The sequence below is a fragment of the Antechinus flavipes genome, chromosome 4 (assembly GCF_016432865.1).
Source record: "Antechinus flavipes isolate AdamAnt ecotype Samford, QLD, Australia chromosome 4, AdamAnt_v2, whole genome shotgun sequence".
In the NCBI taxonomy this organism is placed as follows: Eukaryota; Metazoa; Chordata; class Mammalia; order Dasyuromorphia; family Dasyuridae; genus Antechinus; species Antechinus flavipes.
The window spans coordinates 482,134,033-482,155,680 of NC_067401.1; the positions used below are offsets into that span (position 1 = coordinate 482,134,033).

A 21,648-nucleotide genomic window follows, 5' to 3' on the forward strand; every position below is an offset into this window, starting at 1 on the left:
TCGGAACAGAAGTGAGTGCAAGGGATAATGTTGTAAAAAATTACTCTGACATGAGTTCTATCAATAAAAAGTTATTTAAAAAAAAAAGAAAAGCTAAAATTCTCTGTACCATTAAAGGACCCTTCCCCCCCCTCCCCCTTTTTAGGATTATTATACTTTGCAGGGCAAGTTTCCCCTGTGTAAGCCTATATATTTTTTGTCTTTTAGGATATTTTATTGTTTTTAATAGTGCTTCCAAGTCCTGATTGCAGTTTGCGACTGTACTTGACAAGTACTCTCTGTATACTTGCAGTGTTTATTCTTTGATGTGGGACCTCTGGATTTTGATATGACATTCCTATGTCTTCCTTTTGGAGTTCCTTTTAGGAGACTATTGGTGGATTATTTCTATCTTCATGTTGCCCTGTAGTTCTAATGTCTGAGCAGTTTTTATATTTTAGTTCTTGAAATATAATGTCTAGGTTTTTTTTAAAATGTAGCTTCAGGAAATCTAGTGATTAATTAGAATTTTCTTCTTGACCCAGTTAGTTGTTTTTAACATCAGATATTTTATACATTTTCTTCTCTTTTTTTTCATTCCTTTTATTTTATTTTGTTACTTCTTGTTTTCTCATGAGATCATTAATTGCTGTCTGTTTTCTAGTTTATAGATAATCTATTTCATGAGTAAAATTTACTTTCTCTTCTAGGCTACTTATTCTACTTTTCTTAAGAGATTTTATTCACCTAAATTTTTTTCTTGCTTTATTTATCTTTGGAATTAATATAGAATTAAAACTTTTTTTTTCCCTTTGAGTGTATACTTGAAATTGTTTTGGAATCAGTTTGCAATACATTTTCATACTGGATGGTGTTTATTTTGATTATTTTCAATTTCTCCAGCTTTGTTACTAAACTGTAACTTTGTATTGGGGCCAGACCCTACTGTCTTGTTGTACTTTTGGGTGGGGTTAATGTGCTGACTTCTTCCTTTCAGGGTTGGGCCTTCGGAATATAGAAAATTTGGAGCCCTGGATATTCAGGACTTCCTCTGGAGGTTCAGTCTTAGAGCTGTTGGACCTAATTTTGTGGTCCTGTGGTTCTCTGTTGTTTTCCTCTGCCGCTTCTCGGAAAAACTCCTTACTTTTGGTATTGTTAATGTCCTGTGTCTAGCTGCTTGACGGGCCCAACTTCCTTGGACTTGGTACCTCTGTCTGAATTCTTAGATAATAATGCAGATATCAGTAACTTTAGTTTCTCATGCAATTTCTTGATTGCCAGTTGGTCTTGTGTAAACTCTAGGCCTTTGCTAGAACTAGGTATGGGGAAATCTGTTTAGACAGTCACCTTTCACTTTTCACTTCTCTCATATCGGACTATGATCTTCCTGTCTCAGGCCTCTACCAAGATAATAAATATTCCATGGTCTGACTGTATCCACTCAGTAAACTCAAGTGGTTTCCTGTTGACTCTAGGTCCAAATATTAGTTTAGCTTTAGCTTTTCCCTTAAAAATGTCTTTTTTTTCTTTTGCAATTTTGTAATATACATAATTATTAGTATGTATATGTAGTGTGTATATTTAATTTGTATGTAAGCAGACATATTGGAGGTGCCCCCAATTTTTCTTTTTACTTATATGTGTACATATATGACCTAGAAAATTTGGTGACCACCATCTTAAGATGCTGAGAGGTTATTTACTTGCCCAAGGTTGCCAAGCTAATATGTCAGATGTAGAATTTAAATTCAGGACTTGTGACTAAGGCATTACTCTGGCCCCTCCTCTGATAAGTAAGAAAACATCTCTAGTCCTGGGATTGTTGAGAGTGGCCATAAACAGATAATTAATAAATTTTAGTTTGATTTCAGGTTTCAGGGTTTAGTCATACCTGTTTCTGGATGTTTAAAAAACCCTTTCAGCAATAGTATTTGAGGTTGAGATTCGGGTGATTGAGTTTATTCTAAGTCTGACTCTGTAAAGTGAATACATACTATATGGACCTTGGTTTATGCTTTTAGAAGACTTACAAATAAAATAAATATGCTTTAAGAACAAATATCATCATGCTCTAAAATGGATAGCATGGAAATTAAGAAATGTTTTGAGAAGTAGAAAAGATCCAAAATAAATAGCAGCCAAGATTTTTTCATCTGTTTAAGATTCACCTGCATATGCCAGTGTTCTACCATAAGCTAAATACAAATCTTTGTAAACTTTGTGGGGAAAAGATTTTGCTTAATAGCTATTTATGTTGATCCTAAATTTCAAATCCTAGTAGACACATATGAAATGATTGCCAGGTTCTGAGCTTGATGCTGACCACTTCTCAATTCAATTTACAAACATTTATTAAGCATCTGTTGCACTCAAAGATGCCTTAAGCTTCTGAGATAAAGACAAAAGTGGAACTAGTATTATTTACATTCTACTGGAATAATGTGCAACATGTAGATGAAGAAGTAAATGGAAGATCATTTGAAGAGGAAAATAAAACCAACAAGTTGGAGGGAGGGATCAGGAAGAGCTTTCTTTGGGATTTGCACTCACACTCCATTATTTCTTTGTGAGACCCCACCCGGAATTAATCTTCCCATCAAAGTTTTTCTTTAAGCTTTTTAATTATAGCATCTCAAAAAAGACATTATCAATAATAATGAAACATTTTTACGTATTGTGTTGATTTCAAAGAGTTGAAACTATTTCCCCCTGCTTTTGATATAGTATATATAACTAGGTACTGAGAAACTTTGATAAGGCAAGTTTCATTAATGTTTGTTCTCGTTGGTACAGGATTAGATTTTAAGTTAATTTTTTATTATGTTTTAGACTGTTAGAGACGGACAGTAAGTCCTTAAGATCTGTAAATGGGTCAAGAAGAAACAGCGGCTCTTCTCTTGTATCAAGTTCATCTGCTTCTAGCAATCTCAGCCACCTTGAAGAAGATTCTTGGATCCTTTGGGGAAGAATTGTTAACGAATGGGAAGATGTTCGAAAAAAGAAAGAGAAACAAGTTAAGGTATTTATGTCTCTCTTACTGCTACAGTAGCTTAATAGAGGGTGTTGGGTGGGGACAGTGACTCATACCCAAGTTAAAAATGAGAGACTCTCAAGGTTAGAAAAAAAAAAAAGGCAAAAAGGGATTTATTATGATGCCTGGAGAAAGGGCAACTCCTAACAGACAAGGTGTCAGTAGCGGAGTGCAGAGCACAAACTGCAAAACACAAGATTTATAGACCAGAATACCCCTCCTTTCCTTCCTCCCCCTCCGCCACACATTTTTCTCCCATTGTCTGGTGGAGTCCAGGCTTATATTCTAAACATGAAAATCTGTCCCAGAAACAAAGGAATATTTGCAAATAATAAACTCTTCATTTAAATTTCCCTAGAGAATTGCTATAGATATTCTTGGATGAGAGAATTCTGTTACCTGAATTCCCAAAGCCATGGCCTTTAAAAGTACTTAAATGCTAATTAAGAAGTGGAGGTGGGGGCAGTGGAACATAGGAGGGGAAATGTTCATCCAAGATAATTGAACACCTGCAGCTTTTTAGTTATAGTGCGGCTTGTTGTTGTAAAGTCCAAGCCACAGTAAGGCCATAGTTCAGGGTCACATTCCCTTGAGAGATCTTCACTCAGTTTATCCCATTCAGTGTGTTATCTAGAGTGCACTAGTTTTATTTGCAGATTTGATTCAACCTACCACGTGCCTGTGAGGTCCTGGAACTGGTGTCAGGGATGCCAAAACAAATCTGTCCCTGCTCTGAGGAGCCTTGTACTTTTTTAGATACACAAGAAGGGACTAGAGGGACATACAAAGTCCTATCAGGAGGGAACAAGTGTTAACAATCGGGGATTCACAAATGGCCTCAAAGCAAGGCAGCCCCTGAACTGAACTTTGAAGCTAATAGCAAGGAAGTCTTTTGAGAGAAATGTACAGCAAGTTCATTCCTCCCAATGGGACCACTCATAGAGACAAAGGCCTATAGTGAGGGGAGATTGGATTTTGGAAACAGCTGGGCGGGCCAGTGAGTGTGAGAGGGAGCAAATAGAGATGGAAAGATCATGGAGGGCTTCAGGTGTCAGGCTGAGTGAGGCATTAGGGAGTCCTTGATCATTTGGCACGATAAAAAGTATCTGTAGAGTAAGAGCTGGACTGGATCTTGAGAATCATCTAATTCAGCCTCTTTATTTATCAGTTGGGTAAACAGAAGCTTCTAGAGATTGGGACTTATCACACAACTAGTAATGGTAAAAGTGGGATTCAGACTCATGCCTTCTGATGTAATACCAGCTCTCTGTGTACTACGTTGTGCTTTTTTTGTTCTAAGTTTTGTTTGTATAATACAAAACAATTTAGACTGATTTACTTTTGCCAAATTTAATCATAATTTGGAGGTGTGACTTTTTTTTTCCCGAGTTCTATTTGGGAAGTAATATCAAATGTAATTGATTAACTGATCAGTTCTAAAAGTATGGTTATAAAAGAAAATCTTTTTTTTTTAATTTTTTATTAATAATTACTTTATATTGACAGAATCCATGCCAGGGTAATTTTATAAAAGAAAATCTTACAATTTTACCTGGTCCATTTTCAGTCATGTTGGACAGTGTACTAAAAGTTGTAGATACGAAGAAAGGCAAAGGACAGTCCTTGTTCTCAAAAATTTCACAGTCTAATGGGGAAAAACAACATGAAGACAGTTTCTTTGATCATCTCTCTCTTACTTGGGGGACTAGGGAAGGAGATCACTGCTGATCTTTTTAAAAATGATTGGTTTGAAGAGGAATCTTTATACATAGATGAAAATATAGTCCATTCAGTTATTATATAGTAATGCCTGGATTTGTCTGTAGATATATAAGTTTAACTACTCATTTTTTTCAGCAGACATATTTTTCTCTTTTTACTCTGTAACCAGATTTGTGAATATCATAAAGATGAAACCTGCTATGTATACATAGATGTTAGAAAATAGGCATTTGGATTCTGGTTACTAGTGTTTTTTCTGTTGCCTTTTAAAAAATAGGATCGATCTATTCTCTTTTTCATTTTATTGAAATCTTTTCTAAGATATCTTGAAAAACTGAGCCTTAAATTCTTAAAAAAATTCATTATCTCTAGAGCAAACCTTTTTTTTGTATTCATTTCATTAAATACAATCATTCTTCCAGATTTCTTTTTCAAATACAATTGTGACTTTTTAACATGGTATATAGATCATTAAGTTATTGAGTCCAAGTGTGATGGTTTTGCTATTATTGCTAAAAACAAAAGATGACTGTAAAAAGTGGGTCTGTATTGTCTGATCTAACTGCTTATTATTCTCCTGGTTTCATATAAAAATAATTTTAGACTTAAATTAATCTAGCATCTAAGTTAATAGCAGGGCCTGCTCTCAACTGTCTTTTGAAATTTTGGGAGGGGATTCTGAAGGCAGTAGTATTTTGTAGATGTCTTTCATCTTTTAGACTGCTGATGCTTTTTGCTCTATCATAGCCTTTTTGCTAGATAAACAGACAAATATGACTTTTTTCTACTTTGTTGATCTAGCTGTGACTTTTTTGCATTGGATAAATTTTGTGGATTTTGTGATAGTATATTTAATTTTTTACATTTTTCAGAGCCACCAGATTATTTTAACAGATTGGTTTGAAGCTAGATTGCATCTAGGATACAGATGGAACATAATGAACAAGACTTGGCAACAGATTGGATATAGGGATTGAAAGAGAAGAATCAAAGATTCCTTCAAGTTTGTAAGCTTAGTGGTGGTCTCAATAGAAATAGAAAGCATTTGAAGTAGATATGATTTGGGAAGCAGGGAATCATAAATTCCATTTTGGACATTCTGAGTTTTAGGGGTCCATGGGCCATATAGGAGAAAATACAAGACTGGGCAGCTAGGTGGTACAGTGGATAGAGCACCAGTCCTGAAGTCAGGAGAACTCGAGTTCAAATATGGTCTCAGACACTTCACACTTCCTGGCTATGTAACCCTGGGCAAATCACTTAACCCCAATTGTCTCAGGGGTGGGGGAAAGACCTTACGAACGTGATTAGAGCTAGATGTATAGATTTGGGAATTTTTGTGTAGACATGCCATTTGAACCTATGATAGTAGTTGAGCACTTCCAGTAGATAGTAGAAAGAGAAGTACTCATGATATAGTATTGGGCACAGATGAGAGATGCTAAGAGCTTAAAGGAAGTTGTGAAAAAGCAGTCATAGACTGGGGTGGGGAAGTGTCGTAAAAACAGAAGGAGACAATAGTGTCAATAGAGTCAAGTGAAGGCTCTTTAGAATGAGAGAAGTCAAGCTCATTGGAACACGGCTAGGAAAGGCAGTCATTTGGGAGAGATGGAAAGTGAGAGATGAAGCCTCATTGGTAGTGTGAGCTTCTAGAGGACACTGGGAAGAATGGGAGCAAAAGGTTTTAGCTACAGAGAAGGCCTCTTTCTTCTGAAGAAAAAGGTATTAAGGAGGGAAGGATAAATAAAGATGTAGGTGTTGAGAGTAGTAGATGCATAGAAGTAGAGTAAAGCAGGTTTTCTTAAGCTTTTTCCACTTGTTACCCCTTTTCACCAGAGAGTTTTATGTGACTTCGTCTCGAATCTGAGCTGGGATGTTTCTGGCTGCATTTTGCACACAGTGCAAAGTGTGTGTTCTTGTGTTCAGAACCAAGATGGTAGTGAAGTACTATGCAATGTGAGCAATTGCTGCCAGAAACCCCTCAGACGCCTGACACAGTTGGATTTGATTTTTTTTTTCCTTGCATTCAGAAACCTTTTACTATTGCCAGATTTCCTGCAACCCCCAAATTCAATTATGTGACCTACTTGGGATCGTTACCCACAATTTAAGAAGCAGTGGATTAGAGGAAGAAGATAGCCATGATTTTCTCAAAGTATGAAGCTAGTATGAAGTGGGGCTGGGAAGGAAAGCAGATGGGACTGAATGTAGAGGAGAGGTTTGAAACAGCTGGCAAAGGAGCAGGATCTCCACTCAAGAAAGAACAGAAGTTTGCCATGTAGTAAGCAGTGAGGGCCCAGTTGAAACTAAATAAAAGTATTTAGTGTATTTAGTCAGCACAGGGATAGGGCTCCCTCCGTTAGTGTAGCAAGGCAGTTTAGATGAATGAACGTCCCAGAATGTTGTTAGTGAATCACGTGTGATCCAGCATTAGGAATTGTCAAGGAGCCCGTGTAGAGCTGAATTTGGCTCAGGTTTAAGCAGGAATATGAGACCATAGCAGATTATAGAGCAGGAGAGGCAGGAGGAACTTGAGGCTGTGGTTGAAAAGGAGAAATCTCAGAAACAAGGATCTGGCCTGGTTGATAGAGATTCAAGGAATAAATCTCCAAAGGGGAAAGAGTGCTGTGTGGTTCTAACACAGTATAGAAGTAACTGTAGCAAACTAGGAATGGGCAAACTCTTCTTTCTTCTGGCCCCCTGTCTCCCAAATAATAGGGAGACTGGCTTTGGAAAAGGTTCTCTAGAAAATGAGAATTAGCTGCTTGGTGGCGCTGGAAGAAAAGGGCTGGACTTGGGGTCCACAGGGCTTGAATTCAAATGGCTGGGAAACTCTGAGCAAGCCATTTGACTTTTGTTTGCTCCATTTCCCTAATGTGTAAAAAGAGGATAATAATAACACCTACCTCCCAGGATAAAATGACATAATAATTGTAAAGCACTTAATATAGTGCCTGGCACATAGTAGGTGTTCTGTAAATGTTAGCTATAATGACGATGATAATAATAACCGTTATTATCATTATTTTAAAATGTCAGATTCCCATTAGCATAACAAAGAAAAGAAAGTGAAAAAAAAGAGCTTAAGATGAAGAAAAGTTTAATGAATTAGAGTTTCCAGAGGGCATATGAAGACATAAGCTAGATTTAGAAAGAACTGGGGCCAAGTATATGGGGAAAAGAACAGGAAAAGATTTTCAGCCCTGAAAATAATGACCATGAGTTGCTGGACACAACAGAGCAGGCCATGTGTGTGTGCTTCATTGGAGGAGCCTTTTACTCCAAAGGCTTCTGTGTTTGCTGTGCAGATATTCCCCTTTTCTTTGTGGCTCAGTGGCTATCTTCTTTGGAATCCTTTTGAACAGACGTTCTTAAACCTGAGGTCTCTGAGCTTGTTTTTAAAGTATTTGATAACTGTATTTCAACATGGTTCCTTTTGTGATCCAGTACATTATTTTATTCATGTAAAAATGTTTTTGTGCTTAGGAGCCCAGAGGCCCCACTAGGAATCACCCAAAGATTGAGAAGCCCTCTCTTAAAATTTGAATATTAGAACTTCTCAACATCTTTTAGAGAGAATTTTAGAACCGTCAGAATGAATGAAATAGCCACAACAGTTTACTATAGTGTCAGTTTATTCTTTGTAGCAACATTAACTAAATTGATAGCAATCTACAGATCATATCTGTCCCCAGAGAGCTGGATTAAAATTGATTGTAAACCATAGCTTTGAATTTTTTTCTCACTGCCAGATTGCTTTGGTTTTCTAAGGAGACAATGTAATGAATTTTTTTTTTTTTTAATGCTTTAGGAGCTTGTTCGAAAAGGAATACCTCACCATTTCAGAGCAATTGTTTGGCAGCTTTTATGCAGTGCTCAAAGTATGCCAATTAAAGATCAGTATTCTGAGCTACTGAAAATGACCTCTCCTGTGAAAAACTTATCAGAAGGGACATTGCTAGAACATATCCTGAACATGACTTCTTTAAAGAAAAAGATAGTCTTGGACAGGAGGTTTTATTTAATGTAATGAAGGTAAGATTGCTTTATTAATTTTTTAAATGATTCACATTCACAAAGCTCAAATGTATAGACTTCCTACCTTGAAACCTAGGCCCCTTCACAAAAACCTGGACTTTGGGCAATTAATTACTCTCCTATCATGATTTTCTGCTCTCCTTTTGTTTTGGATTTTTAAATACTCATTCTTAATCTTACAAATTGTTCTTCTTGCCTCATTATCTGACCTTAAAGTTCAATAATGACATCATAATTTGCTGGGAGTGAGGGAGCTGTAGATATAAGATAGCCTTGTGAGCTCTAAAGTTAGGTAGTTTGTAATCCCTATTCCAAAGAGATGACTCTTTTACAGGCTGATATCTCCCTCCAGATGACTAAAATTTGGGTTAGCTGTTGACTTAGCCCACTTCCCATCATTCAGACTTCTTCCTCTAGCATTATCAAGAAGAGTCAGACCCTCAGTCTTTGTTTAGGCTCAGCTATGAACCAGCTTCCCAGACACTCTCCTTCATGCTTTTCCTGCCCAGAATTTCTTTCCTCTTTAGTAAAGCTCAGTTAGATCACTGCTAAATGTGGATCCTTATAAAACAGCTTTTGCCTTGCCAATTCTTCACTCCTATTTCTAGAAATGATACTTTATTTCTAAGCTTTTGTTTTATTGCCCAAGTCTGTACCACTCTCTCTCCTCTCTTAGCAGAAAACTTGCAACTGGGAATTGTCTAATGAAATTTCAAATCTATGAATCTTTGGTTGGGCTTGAAATAGGTAGGATGACATCTTTTAATGATCAAGAAATTTTCCATCCTTAATAAAAGGCTTAGTACATTGTTCTTTTTTTAGGCCTCTAGAGAAACAAAGATTTTATATAATAATATATTAAGATATGTTGAACTACTTACTTTTCAGGCATATTCTTTAGTGGATCGTGAGGTTGGATATTGTCAGGGAAGTGCTTTTATAGTTGGACTGCTACTCATGCAGGTAAGTTGGTTCACATGAAGCATGAATGAAATTCTGAGCCATTAGGACTACATTTAAACTCTAGGAAAAAATGGAATTCATTGTTATCTTCTAATTATAGACATAGGTGGTACAGTGGATAGAGCCTGAGACCTGATATCAAGAAAACTGTAGTTCATATTTGACCTTAGACACTTATTAGCTGTGTGACTCTATGTAAGTCACTTAAACTCTGCCTCAATTTTTTCATCTGTAAAGTGGGGTTAATTAAAAAAAAAGAACTTCCCTGGGTTCTTCTAGGATAAAATTAGATAATATTTTGAAAGTGCTTTGCAAACCTTAAAGTACTTTCTAAATTTGAGCCAATAGTAGCAGCAGCCGCCTCATTATGCTTATTTATAAAATGAAGATAATGATATTTGTATTTTTCAATTCTTAATTCAGAGTGTTCTGAAAAAATATTTTGTAAATCTTAAAAAATACTTAATGAATATAGGCTGTTGTTGGTGTTTCCCAATTCTCATATAATTTCTTCTGAAATAGTTAATTTTTTCAAATATATTTTATATCATTTAACAAACATTTCAAGTATATCACACCAGCAGCCTTAATAAATTTGCATAGTTCTAACACACACACACACACACACACGCACACGCACACGCACACACACATATCATGGATATCATAAGTACTTTACATTGTCTTTTTTCTAACATAGATGCCAGAAGAAGAAGCTTTCTGTGTGTTTGTTAAATTAATGCAAGATTATAGACTGCGTGAACTCTTTAAGCCAAGCATGGCAGAATTGGGCCTTTGCATGTACCAGTTTGAATGCATGATACAGGTAAAAAGTTCAATGTTAACATAATAGATATATAGAGATATATACATATATATCTAATTTCTTATAAAAGGACAAACATATGAACTTAATATGTAAAGTATTTTAAAGCAGAGGATGTAGTCATTTATTCTAATGGCATCTTAGAGACATTTTCTTTGTGCTGACAGTATATTAACATGGAAAATAATGCTGTACTTATCTTTGAAGAACTTCTCTGAAAATGCTTGGAGGAGATCAGAGACCCCCAAAGAGCATCAATTTTCTCTCATATGGAGGTTGTGCCAGTTATCCCAATTCCTGTGGTTGTGCCTTTATTTTCCTTTACTTTCTCTCTGCACGCTCTGCAGGCCTTTATGTTATTAACATATTGACAATGGAGTGATGATTGTAATATCATGCCAATGGCCATTATGTTCTTCATGAATTTTAAAATTGATGAATGGTCTTGATATAATGTTGATACTATCTAATGATAAGACTGATATGTAAAGAAATCGATGAACTTAAGAGTGAAAGTAGTTTTAGTGACATGCAAACAATCAAATCGAAAACAAATATTTTATGCTAACAATACATAGTTTACCATTCCTATTTTTAATGTGTATATGAAGTAGAATTGTATCATTCTTTGTTCTGATATTCCATATTTTATTTTCACTAACATTCTTCCACTTTACATATATATATATATATATCAGTATAAATATGGCACCAAAATATTCAATGAAAAAAATAGAACTTGATGAAAAATACTAAGGAAGGTAAAATAATTGTACAATCATTTTCTTAGAGCTATTTATTATAGATATTTTTCTTTGGAATGCTTGGAAAACAAGAATTGTAAACTCTTCTACCATAACTTGGGGAAGCCTATATAATATATAGGTTGTGTCCTGTAGAAAATGGCTGCCAGTGGTATATATATTTTAGAGGGAAACTTTGTTATGTGCATATGGTCCCTACCCATATCAGTAACTACAAAATTCTTTTTTCATCTATGTTAAATCTTACGTGTCATTCTTATACTCTGTTGATGTTAGGCTTTTATAGATTGTTTATAATTTCAGTATTTAATTACATAGTGCATTGCTAGAGTATTAGCATTTGAGGTTTATAAATGGAAGAATTAGATAATAAAACATAATTGTAGTCTTTGGGAAAATCTCATCTGATGGTTTCCTTATGTTGTTTTGTCATATACTCTTGGCTTATATTTGCTTCCATCAATTTATAAATAAGGATACATTTTAAGAGACTTATTATATTGTGTTTTGTTCTTCTTCCAAGGAGCACCTACCAGAACTTTTTGTACATTTTCAGTCTCAGAGTTTTCATACATCTATGTATGCATCATCTTGGTTTCTGACCATCTTTCTTACAACTTTCCCACTACCGGTGGCAACAAGGATATTTGACATATTTATGTCTGAGGTAAGCCATTGGAAATCCTTCTTATCCTGGTACTACTTAAGGATTTTAAATTTTAAAATTAAATATTTCTTCATGGATTACTCTAACTGAAACTTTTAAATAGCTCTGTATAAATGACTTATTGAATGACAAAATATTCTTCAATACTTTTAAGGATTTAAAGAACTATATTATATATTATTCTGGTTCCATTTCCCAGAAAGGCAAATCACATCCTTTCATACGTTAGAAGATATTCCTCAGTTATTGCAGCCAATCCATCACCTAACACTCAAACTTTTTGCCCCTAAGTGTTTGTAACAAAATCTAGATGCTCTGGTTCTCCACCAACTGAGGTGCAGTCTCTCATTGGCCATTAGAGCCTTTGTACTTGTAGCTGCTACCTGACAAAGCTTGTGCTTTGCTGGCATAGAATTTGTGAGCTTGGGGTCAATACCATATCACATCATCTAAGGAGAACTATGACCAGTCAATAAGCATTTATTAACCATTCAAGCAGAAAAAAAGAGGATCCCTGTCCTTGAATTGCAAACATTTTATTTATTATTATTATTTTTAATTATAGCTTTTTATTTACAAGCTATATGCATAGGTAATTTTTCAGCATTGACAGTTGCAAAGCCTTTTGTTCCAACTTTTTCCCTTCTTTCCCCCACCCTTTCCCCCAGATGGCAGGTTGACCAATGCATGTTAAATATGTTAAAGTATAAGTTAAATACAGTGTATGTATACACATCCAGTTAATTTGCTGTACAAAAAGAATCGGACTTTGAACTAGTGTACAATTAGCCTGTAAGGAAATCAAAAATGCAGGCGGACAAAAATAGAGGGATTGGGAATTGTATATAGTGGTTCATAGTCATCTCCCAGAGTTCTTTCACTGGATGTAGCTGGTTCAGTTCATTACTGCTCTATTGGAACTGATTTGGTTCATCTCATTGCTGAAGATGGCCACATTCAGCATCAGTTCATGTAAGTCTGGCCACTACAAAGAGGGCTGCTACAAACATTTGTGCACATACAGGTCCCTTTCCCTTCTTTATGATCTCTTTGGGATATAAGCCTGGTAGTAACACTGCTGGGTCAAAGGATATGCACAGTTTGATAATTTTTTGAGGATAGTTCCAAATTGTTCTCTAGACTGGCTGGATGTATTCACAATTCCACCAACAATGTATCAGTGTCCCTGTTTTCCCACATCCCCTCCAACATTCCGCATTATCTTTCCCTGTCATTCTCTCCAATCTGACAGGTGTGTAGTGGTATCTCAGAGTTGTCTTAATTTGCATTTCTCTGATTAATAATGACTTGGGAATTGCTCACATTTTAAAGGTGGAACATAACATATAAAGACAAGCTGATCAAAAAATGATTGGGGGAGGTGTGATATATGGGGTGAGTTATGGGGTAGATGTTGGTTCCAGGGCTTGAATGAGTGTCTAGCATGATGAGGTTTATAGAGCATAGGTAGAGAAAGTCTAGAGTTCAGCCTAGAAAAGAATGAGGATGTGGCTGGCCAGGACACTTTCCTTAAGTAGCAGATGAGAGAAGTGTTTTCTTTTCAGAGGGAGGAGCTCTAAGGACAAAGGGTATTTTGAATCCAGGGCTAGAGTGAGCTTGCAGGATGAAGACATTTCAGGGACATAGTAGACAAAGTTCAGAATGCAACAACTGTAGTGTATAAGAAATACACCTTGCTTGGTTATTGTTTTTATGGATTAATCAATTTTTTTGTAGGGATTTTTTAGGCTACAACAACACATTAGGGTATAAATTGTTAGTTCTTAGTTTGTTGGACCCACTTTGCAGGAAAATATACTTTTCATATGATCATTTTATTCAGGAAGTACACAGAGTGAAGTCCTGTTTCCCTCTCAGTGTCTGGAATGTTTGTTCACCCTACATCCATAATTATATTAATGCAAAGTACATAATCATTTGAAGTCTTTTGTAAAATAAACAATTTGGCATAAAGAAAAAGTTAGTACTTTACATTGGTATCCCAATCCTAACTTCTCAGTCCCCCGTCCCTAAAAAAGTTCATTGCTTTGGTTTTTGTCACCTATAAATGGATCTGTTTGATGGTGTTGTGATAAATGTAACTAGCAGCTAGGAGTACTTTAGTCATTTGTATAATACTAAGAGATGATACTGATTTTTGACTATTGCTTTTGTTTTATTTTTATTAGATTGTATGAAGAATGAGGTTTCTGCTAACTCTCCTGTAACATTTACTTTTAACATTTAGCTTAAAAAAAAAATTTAATTGTTAACATTTACTTTAAAATTTTTTTTTATTTACTTTTTAAAATATCACCATAGTTTCCATCCTTCTCTTCCTCCCAGAGAATCATCCTGTATAATCAGTATTATGTCTTGAAAGCCCCCTTCCAAAAAAAAAGGGCCCCCACCATTTCCACCCAGCTTCCAAAATAAAAGAAGAAAAAAACCCAGAATAACTGATAAGCATATCAAAAAAACCTGAGAGTATGTGCTCTGGTCAGTTCTTGTGGACCTAACATGTCTGCAAAGAGGTGCAGATATCTTCTCATCTCCTTTTTTCCAAGTCATACTTCTTGTTTATAATTTGCAACATTCGGTTGGGAGGGAAGGAAGGAAAGAGAAAGGGAGGGAAGGAAGAGGAAAAAGAGAGAGAGTCATTTTATAGGGTTCAGTAATATTATATTATATTCATGTGTTGCAATTTGTTTAACAGTTGTGGTGGATAGCCACCTTCTTCCAGTTCTTAGTTTTCACAAAAAAAGTTATTATTAATATTTTCATGTATATCTGTGGCTTCCATAGAGTAGAATAGAATCTGTAGGTCAAAAAAAAGGACATTTTAATTACTTTATTTTCATAATTCGAAATTTTTTTCCCTAATGCTGTCAAAACTATTCTTATCATTTGTCATCTTTGCCAATGTGTAGGGTATGAGGTAAAACTTCCCACTTACCTTGCTTTGCATTTCTTTTGTGGTTAGTAATTTGGAACATTTTTTCCACATGATTGTGAATACTTTGCAGTTCTTCTTTTGCCAACTATTTGTTTTCTACCTTGACCATTCACCTATTGGGGAACATTGACTTTTAATGCCTAATTGAATGTAGTTTGAAATTCAGCAGTTAAATGGTAATAAGGAAGTAAGAATGCTTAATGCTTGAGTCAGATTTAATGGTACTAGGACTAGTCCTGTTTTAAGACTGTTTGGAAATTAACTGAAGCAAGAAATCTTAGAGAGCTTATATAAAAGTAGTAAGACAGTAAAATGCAAGGAATATAGTAGAAGAAAGATAAGCTTAATAGAAAGAAAAGCATCATGCTATCTATTTTAAAGGCTCTCCTTGTCGGGTACTCTAATAAAGCTTTTTATTTTGTGTTTTTTAGCAGTTGAGGAAAAGAAGTATACTTCCTATAAAACCTCAGTAGATCAATCAAAGTCCATGGTAGTAATAGCAAGAATCAGGAAGACATATTTCCTTTCATTTTAAGCCTTGGAAAAGCTTGTATTAAAAAATAAAGATATATAAAACAGAACAGGTGATTTTTAAATACTTGCCTCAAAAAATCTTGAGAGAAGTAGAACAAGGTCAGACATTTGATTTATTACACTACGGAGACTAATAAATTTTGACACTATTTTGTTAAATCACATTTGTTTTTTGTTTATGAAGAAAATGTGACAATGTAGAATTATGCCATTTTTCCCTCTTAGGGTTTAGAGATAGTGTTTCGGGTTGGACTTGCCGTTCTTCAGATGAATCAAACTGAACTCATGCAGCTTGACATGGAAGGAATGTTACAAGTGAGTCTGTTGGCTACTTTCCAATATTCGTGGCTTCCCGATTTGGCAGCATCAGTTAATAATAACCAGTACTAATTAGTTCTTTTGATTTATTCTTATTGCCTCTAGCACTTTCAAAAGGTCATTCCACATCAGTTTGACAGTGGTCCAGACAAATTAATTCAAGCATCTTATCAAGTCAAATACAATTCAAAAAAGATGAAAAAGTAGGTATTGTTTGCATCTCTTGGTTTTTTTTTTTTAAATAGTAAAATTTTGGGATACTTTAAATGTTATATGTATGTTTTTGTTTACTTTTCTAAGTTTCATTAGAGCATGTTATATTTTCAGTAAAATTGAGGCTGTTTAAATAATGCTGATTATTAAAGGTGACTTTCTTCTCTTGACTGCAGTTTGTATTGTAGCTAGTTTGTTGGTTTCCCCATTAGTCTGTGAGCTTCTTGAGAGTAGAGATTATCTTTTTACATTAAAAAAAAAAAAAACTCTAGCACTGAGCATTATGCTTTTAATAAGCTTGCTCACTGATTCACTGACTAGCACCAGTCCTAGAATTAAACTAGTAAGGATTTTTAGTCTTTTTTTACAGTGTGATCTGCCTGAATATATTGTCTTTGTTTTCTTTAAATAATCTCTTCAATTCAAGAACAAATTAGTCACAGATTTTGGCTTGTGATGAATTATGTGCAAGTCCTTATCTTAAAAAGACCTTGAGGGAAAACCTAATCTATTTCTTTGACTTTCTAAGCAATACAGTATTAAATTTTTTTCAAAATAGCTTTTTATTTTTCTAAATATATGCAAAGATAGATTTCAATATTCATCTTTGCAAAACCTTGTATTCCAAATTTTTCTCCCTTCCTTTCTCCCTCCCTACCTCTCCCTTCTCCCCCCCCTCCCCCCAGTCCCTTTCCCAGACAGCAGGCAGTCCAGTATAGGTTAAATATGTGCAGTTCTTCTAAATATATTTCCATATTCATCATGCTGCAAGAGAAATCAGATCAAAAGGAAAAAAAGAAAACATGAGAGAAAAAAACCACAACCAAACAACAACAAAAAGGTGAAAATACTATGCTTTGATCCACATTCAGTCCCCATAGTTTTCTCTCTGGCTGCAGATGGCTCTCCCCATCACAAATGTATTAGAATTGCCTTGAATCAACCCATTGTTGAAAAGAGCCACATCCATCAGAATTGATCATCACATAATCTTGTTGGTGTGTACAATATTCTCTTGGTTCTACTCCACTTAGCATCAGTTCATGTAAGTCTCTCCAAGTCTTTTTGAAATGAGTCTGCTCATCATTTCTTATAGAACAAAATGTGTATTAAAAATTTGTCCCAGAAACATGAATATCCATTCTTTCTTTAGAGTAGATTTTAAGAGGACAGGCTTTTCTAAACTTCCCAATTCATTAAATTTTAATTTTTAATCTTTATTAAAATTGGGGACTTCAATTACACATTTATGTAGAGAATTAGGTGTAATTTTGAACTTAGAAAAACAATAAGACAATAATTAATTAATCTGACATCTATGAAAACAGACAAAGTATTCCTGGAGATGCTGTTTCCAGTGGTCAGATCTCCCTAGGTTTTCTCCAGATTGTCCAGCATTTTTTGTGAGTCTCACTCCCAGACAGCAGCTGTCCCCTTGGGCCCTGTCCTGCCTGACTTTCGGGCCCTGTCCCATCTGGTCCTCAGGAGCTGTCCAGCTTGGCCCTTGAGCCCTGTCCTGCCTGGCCTCAGGGACTGTCCTGCCTGGCCCTTGGACTCTGTCTTGCTTGACCCAGTCCACTCCCACTGGGTTCTGAAGATTCTTGGATCCTGTCTTATCCCTCTGCTTGACTCCCAGACTTGCCCCTCCAGCTGCACCTTGGGCATCTCACCCCAAGTGTTCAGCAGACCTCTTGTTATTGCAGAGGCCACTTTTGTCCTTCCAGATGCTCAGCCTAGATCTGCCCCTCTCACTCTCCTGCATCCAGACCATGGCCCAGGCCTTCTGAGGTACGTTTGCAGCCCCTTCTCTCCTAGGACACTGCCCTAATGCTGCCCCCCCTCTGATGCAGGCTGACCCTGGCCACCTCAGCCTGGATGACAGTGGGAGCCGCTGGGGATCTGCCTGTCTTGAACTTCTCTCTCCAACCCAGCCTTCACTCAGCCACCCCCAGGATCTTCCTAAAGCTGAGGTCTGGTGGTGTCATCTCCCTACTCTGTGGACTCCAGTGGCTCTCTATCTCCTCCAGGACCAAACACAAAAGGCTCTATTTGGTCTTTGAAGACCTTCTTGTCCCAGTGCTGTCCCAGTCCCCTGCTCCTCGTATCTTCTGACACCTTACTCCTCACCTTGTCTATACGCATGTGCTTACTTGTTTGCTCCTCTGTCTCTTTTGCACTGTACTTAGATCTTAGTAGGCATTTAGTAAGTGCTTATTGATTGTGCACCAGACACTATGCTAAGGGGGAATGCAAAAACAAAAAAAGAACTGGCCCTGCCCCCAGGAGCTTGTGATGGGGAAGACAATGCCTAAAAGGAAACTTGAAAGGGGCACCTGGCATCGGGAGCACCTGAGTTCAAATCCAGCCTCAGACAGTTAACAATTTTTAGCTGTGTGATCCGAGTCAAGTCACTTATCCCCAATTACCTCATCAAAAAAAGAAAGAAAGAAAAGAAAAAGGAAATGGAAAAGCTGAGGGAGAAGGTATGGCTGGATGACCTGAGAACACAGTGGAGGAGTGCCGCCTAGTGGAAAACAAAGAAATGGCTATTCTGGGTAGAGCCCTCCATCCTCCAGGTTGATTGAGGGTGTTCTAGGAGTCCTGGGGGTGGAGAGTAGTTATGAGGTGTGTGTTCTAGGACTGAAGGTCTTCTTTTACGGAGAAGAGGTTTCTGGAATGGGATGGAAAAGTCCACTGGTGTACTTCCTGGTGGGAAATATAGACCAGAATCCAGTTCTCAGAGCAGTAAATCCCTGTGACATTGAGTTTTTAATTACTATTCTTTGAATCTAGCCATCAAATTGGTTTTGAAACCAGCTAATTATGTTATTGTCTCTTCTAAATTTCTCCCCTCTTCTATATGAATATAGTCTGACAAAAACTATCAGAAATTTGTTAAAAGCTAAGTTTATTATATTCATATCTTTATCTACTACTTTAGAAATCCTATTTAAAAAACAAACAAACAAACCTGGAATTGTACAGCTTTCCTTTTCCTTCCATTTTTTTCTGTTCTCCAACCCCTTAACAAAGGACAGATCTCCCTGCTTTACCTGTGATCCTCCTTTTGCTCTTATTGAAGCCTGGCTTCTTTATCTTTGGGGAACATTTCACTGTTCCCAATAATCTCAACAAATCCCTCCAGCTTCTTCTATTGGAAGGAAATCAGCTTACTCTTGCAACACAACTAATAATCAACAAGCAGTATCTGCGGTAGTGTCTGCACCAATTACATAGTCATCACTGTGTTAGTGTTTTCTTCTCTACTGAATTTTTTCTTCTTCCTTTACCTGGGTTTTTTCTGTAGGAATGCAGTTCTATTGCATAATGGGTATTGATTGATTTATGAAATTTGTAGCCAATTTTTGAGGAGTAATTTTACTGTATATTTAGAGGATAATCCTTTTAAATTCTAGTAAATGAAAACAGGACCAACATTTGATATTATAGATTATTATGTGAAATTTTAGCTAGGAGAGTAAATTTGAATCTTCAGCATCTTTAGATGTATGTAATAATGAGTCATTATAATAGTCTGTTCTAAGTTATGTGTTTTTAAATAAGTGTTATCATTCGTGATTATCATTTTATAAATATTGAAAATATTAGCCTTACTTTTAATTTCATCTTCAGGGCAGACTTTTTCCAGCTTTACTTTGACATGATTAGTTTCTACTCTTTGTTTATGTAGCTTTTTGGACTTGCCTTGTACTGTTTTATATTTTATACAATACTTCTCTAATTAATCACAATCACTTTTAATTTAATTTTGTCTGTGAAGGTTGTGATAATGTTACCCATTAGGGTCATCTGCCAATGTGGATGAGACTATATCTAATAAAAAACTACTAGACATTGTTTAGTTGAGTTAGGATTCATACAATTTAAGTTTTGCAACTCCACACCAGAATTTGATGGACATTTAAGAATTCTTCTTATTTTATAAAATGGGATGAATTATGTAAGATTGAAGAACCCTGTGCTTTTTTTGTTCTTAACATGATTTTTAAAATGATGCTTCTACATAACCAGCATTCCTATTTATAAACAGTGAATTTCATCAAAATTTGTCCTTTTCTGTAACTTTTTAAAATTTGGATTATTCTGATTACTTTGAGAAAACTTACATCAAAACTTTTATTTTTCTCTTAGGTTAGAAAAGGAATACACTACAATAAAAACTAAAGAAATGGAGGAGCAAGTTGAAATTAAAGTAAGCATGAGGAAGCAACCTGGTCAGACTTGTAAGGAGGAGCTCCAAGGAACTGGAGCTACGACGTCAGGGGAGCTCTGGGTTCTCTTGGTATTGCCACTGGTTTGCAGTGAACTTAGTAACGAGGATTCTTTTTTTCATTGTACTTGCCAGTCAGGTACCGGGGAGGAGGGGGAGAGGAATAATTTCATCTCTATGACTTATGAATAGATACATAAACTGAATACAGTTGAATTTCTAAAGGATAGCTAATTACTTTTCCTCTTTGTTGGAATATATAGTGAGATCTGGCTTTCTTGGAAAGGCATCCACATTAGCATGTGCAAAGATCAGTTGTGATTAGAAGGATACCTGAAATCAGGCTCCTCAGTATGCTTTCAGTGGAGCTGCTCTAAGGACAAAGGGAGCTGACTCAGCCTCCTTGTCCCCAAACCCATGGTACATACTCATTCTGAGACTTCACCCTTCCCCTATCCCCTGCCATCCCTCTTCTGACAGAACAGATAGCTCTCCTGTATTCAATTAATTTTTTTGTTTAAATACAGAGCTTTAAAATAAAAAAATACATTTATCCCTTTTGTGAGTTATCTCAGAACTTTCTTCCTGAATAAATAAGCAGTAATAATCAAACATGGTTAGTAACTTACATTTGAAGTCCATATGCATATATGTATATATAATCAGTATTTATCTCTGAAATAAGTATAACATATAAAAGATATTTATAGTAACCCCTATTTAAGAAAACCCATTGCTCCTCCATCAAATAAAAAAAATAAAATCATGCCCTGCTAAAATAAGAAACTTTTATATTTACTCTATGTACTGTCACACTCAATATATATGTACGTAAAAATTGACACACATATTTACATGAACATATATTCATCCTTATTGAATTTCACATTAATTTCTTCTTAAGATGTGCCCATGACACTTTTTCAATTCAGTTAGTGTAGTCTTTGACTGGATCCTAGTCAGTAGATCATGGTACTCTATTAAGTCTTTGTGGATCAGCCACTATTCTGTCTTTTCTTTTTTATAAGCTCTAGCTGATTGGAAAGATGAGTATCTATTCTCAAAGGCACAATAACCTCAGTGATAATAGCAGTTGGCTTCTTTTGAGTGAGAATTAGTAGGTCTGGTTGAAATGCCACTTTCAGCCTTAGAACAATAAAATAAATTTGAAAAAATTTAAAAATGAACCTCAGCAGTTTGTGGCGCTCTGACTTTCACTAGTCACTGGGCCATCAGTTAATGATCTCACTCAAGTGAAGGTTGCAGGGGAGTGCATGGATTCTCTCAAATTACACATTACACATCGCATTTTGATTTTGAACCTGTGACTGGATGAGGAGCCCTCTCTGGAAGGGAAGGCAGGGAGCTCTGTCAGTGTATTACAGAATATCATAGCCAGCCACCCT

At 36.0% G+C, this 21,648-nt stretch overlaps 1 protein-coding gene across 1 annotated transcript in view; it reads left to right on the top strand.

Moving 5' to 3' along the window:
- The window catches only part of EVI5 (ecotropic viral integration site 5), a 214,395-nt gene that overhangs the window by 93,000 nt on the left and 99,747 nt on the right, over nt 1–21,648 (top strand). The window contains 9 exon segments of the mRNA XM_051999991.1: nt 2,809–2,998; nt 8,544–8,658; nt 8,661–8,767; nt 9,659–9,733; nt 10,434–10,559; nt 11,847–11,990; nt 15,706–15,795; nt 15,904–16,001; nt 20,164–20,224. Of these exon segments, the coding sequence (XP_051855951.1) occupies nt 2,809–2,998; nt 8,544–8,658; nt 8,661–8,767; nt 9,659–9,733; nt 10,434–10,559; nt 11,847–11,990; nt 15,706–15,795; nt 15,904–16,001; nt 20,164–20,224 (1,006 nt within the window).